Genomic DNA, 5,822 nt, shown 5'->3' with positions numbered 1-5,822 from the left:
AATATATCCAAAATATATTTAATGCATAACAATCGACAATCATGACCATACAAATTTGTCATAACTAACTTTTATTTCATGAAATAAGCTCAAACATGTAATTCATAAACTCCATATAAATATAACACCATAGTATTTATTTTTCTATTCTATTAAAGTAAACAATGCTCATGTTTCATATTAACAATATTCGATGGTATATCCAAATAAAAATCCCAATACAAAATAAATAATAAATTCACATCATTAATTTTTTTATAACTTTAATTTCTCTATAAATATTTGTGAACTTACAATAATAAAAAATAGGGTTAAATGACTTTTGCCCCCTGCCATATAGGTGTGATTTACCCCCCTTAAAAAAAAATTTTGGCGCAAACCTCACAAAATATATTACCATCATTAAAGACCCTGTTCCATTTTTTTGGGCAAAAAATACTTACGTGGACAATAAAAAAATGCTGACTATGCATATGCTGCACATGTGGCATTTATTTTTATTTTTTATTTTTTTATAATTCCAAGTGGAATTTCGATTGTTTTTTTAATTTTTTTTTTTTATAATTTTTTTTTTTAAAGTTTTTATATTTAATATTTCTTTATATATATATATATATATATATATATATATATATATATATATATATATATATATATATATATATATATATATATATATATATATATATCTTTAATATAACAATACTTAAATTAAATGACATATAAATAGATGATGTGTAAAATAGAATAGATAATCTAATTGTAGTACCACATATTGAGGACAATAGCCTATATATAGGGCGACAGCCAAATAGGATTTCCATTATTTCAAAATGGATCATCCGTCATCCACATATATTTGAGCTCATAATCAACTTATTAATTAATTAATTATTACTAAATAGAAATCTAAGTCTTTTTAACTTTGTTTGACCACTTAATCAATTAAGACTCTTAATTTGATAAATAACTAATTTAATTATAATATATATGATCATATAATAATTATTGGAATACACATTACTAGAAATAACAAGTTTCACCTGAACGCGAAATACATTTAAACTCGACTACATAAACGAGGTAACAAATGACGACATAAAAATTTGCCGCTTTATACTTCAATTTTAAATAACCGAGGGAAAAAATAGCACTCGTCATGGGTTCGATTCCCAGCAACTGTATTTTTTTAATTTTCAAAATTGTGCTACTTTTTACCTCAGTTTTTAACAATAATCGAGGGGTAAAGTCCTGTTTACAAAATTTTAATTTTAGCCTATTTTTTTCGTTTTAATCTACAAAGCATCAATTGTTTTTGACAAATGTAAAATCTTCCTCTTCATCATCAACAATAACACAAATAACAACAACAAAAACAAAAACAAAATCAATAGAATTCTTAAACATTAAATCTCAACAAAAAAACAATAACAAGTACAACAAAATCCATGAAATCTTTAAACGTTAAATCTCAACAACAACAACAACAACAATAAATAAACAAAATCAATATAATACTTAAACTTTCAATGTAAAAAACACGAATAACAACAACACCGAAATCCATGAAATCTTTAAACATTAAATCTAAAAAGAAAGAAAAAAACAAATAAACAAAATCAATAGAATAGTTAAATACTAAATTTCTACAACTACAATACTAAACATTTTACATGATATAACTACAACTAACATTAAACACTCCTCCCTCCTAATCTGAGTGATTATTGGAAAACTTTCCCTTGGGACATAGACACTCCTCCCTCTCACTCTATGATTGTATGGAGGTATATTCACAACAAACTCCCCACTAATGATAACCTGAAAATCAGAGGGCTTTCCTTCCCTTCTCTCTGCAGTCTCTGTCTCTCTCATTGTGAGAACTCTACTCATCTATTCTTTGAGTGCAAGTTTGCGAAGAACATATGGAGTTGGTTTGCTGGAATATCTCAATTTGGCAGGCCCATCAATTGTTTGGAGGACTGTAGGAATCTTCTGTTACAGTCTTGGTGTCCTCAGTCCAAGGTTGTGCTGCAGGCAAGCATTGCTTGCATTTTCCATCAAATCTGGTTGACTAGAAATAGGAGCAGGTTTGAGGATTTGAGTGCAAACTGGAAATCTTGTGTTGGTTTTGTCACTACTCACGCGAAAATTGTTGGTTTGAACACAAGAAGAATTTCAAATTCTGCTATCAAGAATTTTGTTATGCTAAAGAGCTTTGGCATCTCCATTCATCCCAAGAAGCAAACTACTACCATAGAGGTTTTATGGTCTCCTCCTCTAGCTGGTTGGATGAAATGCAATACTGATGGGGTCTCAATCCTTAATGGAGCTGCCTGCGGTGTTATTTGCAGGGATCATCATGCTAACCACTTGTTCAGTTTATGTGACTATATTGGTTCGGAATCCGCTGACTTTGCTGAGCTCGTTGCTGCAATTTTGGCTTTGGAGGAAGCTAAAAAAAGGAATATTAGTAAGCTTTGGTTGGAAACGGATAGTATGTTTGTTGTGAATGCTTTCAAAGATTGTTCCCGTGTACCTTGGAAGCTCCGTTCTCGTTGGCTCGTGTGTTGGAATTACTCGGTTAAAATCAATTTCATGGTAACACACATTTTTAGAGAGGCCAATTTTTGTGCTGATTCCTTGGCTAATCTTGGTTTGCATTTTAAGGCTTTTAGGATCTTTAATTATGTTCATGAAGATATTCAAAGAGATTTCTTGCTTGACAAGTTGGGTACCCCAAGGCATAGAATTTGTACCTAAGGGGTTTTGGTTTGGTCCCCCCCTTGTATCTCTTGTTTCTCTTTTTTGATTTATATATTATCCTTTTTTTATTAAAAAAAAAACTAACATTAAACATTTTACTTGATACAACTACAACTAACAATAAATATTTTTAACAAGGAATTATTAGATAAAATATTTCATTAATAAAATCAACTTTGCATCCAAGATAGATAGTTGTGACATTCACGTTTTGATTGGCTAATGACAGTTTCACGCGGATCACTAATGTTTCATGTGAATTGTTGAGTTGGCAAAGTCTTGACCATTGTTACTTTATAAATGGACAATAAAGATTAGTTACTTAATTTTTTTCATCAAATTAGTCATTAATAAAAAAAAATTAAAAATAAAAGACGTTACTTTACCCATCGGTATAGGTCATAATTTTTTTTAAAAAAAATTAAAAGGTGATATTGATCATGGGTTCGATCCCCAGCAACTACATTTTTGGATCTTCAAAACTGTGCTATTTTTTACCACGGTTTTTAACAAAACTGAGGGGTAAAGTCCTGTTAAAAAATTTTAAAAAAAAATTAAAAGGTGATAAAATGTACTTGAGATTCGAAGACCTGTCTTCTAAATACTTTACCCCCTCATTTTTTCTGTAAAACTGATGTAATAAGTCATAAAAAAATTAAAAAAAATCATAAGGTGTTAAAATGTAGTTGGTGGATTTCGAAAGGGTGTCCTCTAAATACTTTACCCCTCAGTTGTCAGCTCAACCGAGAGAATATATAATTTTATAAAAATAAAATAAAATTTACCGCGTCTATAGTTTACACGGTTTTTTGTTGTTGTGTGAGGTGAAAGTTCTATTGAATAATATATTATCTTTAATAGTGATAATAATTAAATAATATTTAATTAAAAATTATTTCAACAATCTCTCACTTGGACAACATATTTTTAATATTTATATCACAATTCTTTAGACGCGCATCCGACTTCTATTTATATTTAGATTTCAACATTATATTTTGGTCCACCTCATACATCAATAATGAGATCACCGCGGTTGTCGTCACTAACGTATAACGTAACAGAACCCCGACAACTACCAAATCAATGTACTTGATGACATAGATCAATATGGATTAAAAGCATGAAAATTCCATGTTATGTGATCTCTGAATTATGCTTATTTCCAACTCGTCCAACTGAAGTCTTTATTGAGATCAAACTAAAGTTTGCAAATTCAATATTTGCATAAACGATACAAAAATGGTTATAACAATAATAATTTTATAAACTTTATTTTTGCAGACATTCTTAATATGAAGCTTATGTCGATATCAAAACAATATTATAAAACATAAAGAAGGAGTTACTCCCATTAATATAAGACCTCCTTAGTAGACACACACACACACACACATATACACAAACACACACACACACACATGCGCGCGCACACACACACACACACTGAAGTCTTAAAACACAATATAACTTGAGTGGTCTTTAAAAATATTATATTGAAGGAAAATCAATATTAAAATAAAAAAAATTAAAATTTTCAAAACCTTATATTGAAGGAAAAATCAATATATATAAAATTCTTACAACCAAAAGTAGGAAAATATCAAAATTCCAAATTTACTTTAAGGTAATTATAATTGAAGACCCAATAGTCTCACTTGGTAATTAAAATATTTCAAATATTTTTTAATCCATGTTGAATTTACTTAAAACCTTATTGAAAAAATCTTTATGATATTCAAAAGGTAACTTAAGAATAATATTTAATTACAAAAATTACTTAATATAAAAAGAGGTGTTGCCAACATCTTTCATCGCTAAATTTTTCATTAGAGATTTCTTGGTTTCACATAATAAACTAACTTATTTCGTTTTTTTTTCATTTTCTTTGGAAACAATAAAGCGCAGTGGCGAGATTTTCACTGAAATACGAGTTAAGTCAATCAATGACTTAGTCTCAATTTTTCACCGCTACAGACTTCAAAGGAAATAGTAGACAAGGAATATAGTAATTGAGTCTTCTCTTACAAATAGTGGATTAAAGCGGTTAGTCCTCTTTCCACAAATAGTAGATTGAAGTGGTTAGTCTTCTTTCAACGAAAAATCTTGGAGCGGTTAGTCTTCAAGCTTTCAAATAAACTGTGTAAAATTTTACCACGGGATGATATCAGGAACCTTAAACCTTGGATTTGCAATGGACTAACCAATCATCTGAGAGATTTTAATACTGCGCTACTCACGAACATAATTAGAGCTTTTACTATAGCTTGAGCTTTAACCTAATATTAATTTTACCACAAGCTTACCAAGAACCTAAAGAGATCTTACCACAAAATAGGTACAACCTTAAATCTGATATGGTAGTTCAAGGAAAGAATCTTATTTCAAGATGTTGGAAGGAACTATCTTCAATAAGTTGATTAACATATTTTTGACATTTTCTAAATTAACTCCTATGAAAATTACTTCATTGTTATGGCTATCCAAATTTGTTTGAGGCAAGAGCATATTAAAAAGATAATTAGTTTCTTTGAAGAAGGAAAAATTAATTTTTGTAAGAATGAGAAAAGTTCAAAGAAGAAGAGAATTCTTGCACTTCTCTATGACTAACCTGAGAACACGGACAAGATGTATGACCTTGGGTCCAAGTTAAAGGTCTGGTTCAATGCCTTCCTAAGGGTATGTTTGGATTGGTGGTATGAGATGAAATAGAATAGAGTGGTAAGTAATGAGATTCCATTGTTTGAATTTGCAAATAATGTATGGAATGAAAGGGAACATGATGGAATCCATTCCATCTTATTCCATCAAATTTCCCAATTTTTATTCCATCAAATTTGAGGTGTGTGTGATGGAATGTGATATTTTTAATAAAATATTCAAACAATGGAGTGAGATTTATATTCCATTCCACTTCTCTCCATTATGTTCCATCAATTCAAATATAGCCTAAGTTTCCTAACACAAATGACAACCTTTACATACTACATTAACTTAAATTAGGAACATTTTTTGTATAATTTAGAGCTACATAAAAACATTAACTTGCTTGCAAC

The 5,822-nt window shown here is 29.5% G+C and overlaps 1 protein-coding gene across 1 annotated transcript; it reads left to right on the top strand.

Moving 5' to 3' along the window:
* The first annotated feature begins 1,773 nt into the window (after positions 1 to 1,773).
* LOC131650935 (uncharacterized) lies at positions 1,774 to 2,763 on the top strand. Its single transcript, XM_058920632.1, has one exon. It carries the CDS (start codon positions 1,774 to 1,776, stop codon positions 2,761 to 2,763), a length of 990 nt encoding a protein of 329 aa, XP_058776615.1.
* Positions 2,764 to 5,822: the final 3,059 nt, after the last annotated feature.

The sequence above is a fragment of the Vicia villosa genome, linkage group LG2 (assembly GCF_029867415.1).
Source record: "Vicia villosa cultivar HV-30 ecotype Madison, WI linkage group LG2, Vvil1.0, whole genome shotgun sequence".
NCBI lineage: Eukaryota > Viridiplantae > Streptophyta > Magnoliopsida > Fabales > Fabaceae > Vicia > Vicia villosa.
The sequence above is the reverse complement of the archived record's forward strand: the minus strand, read 5'-3'. Positions and strand labels throughout refer to the sequence as shown.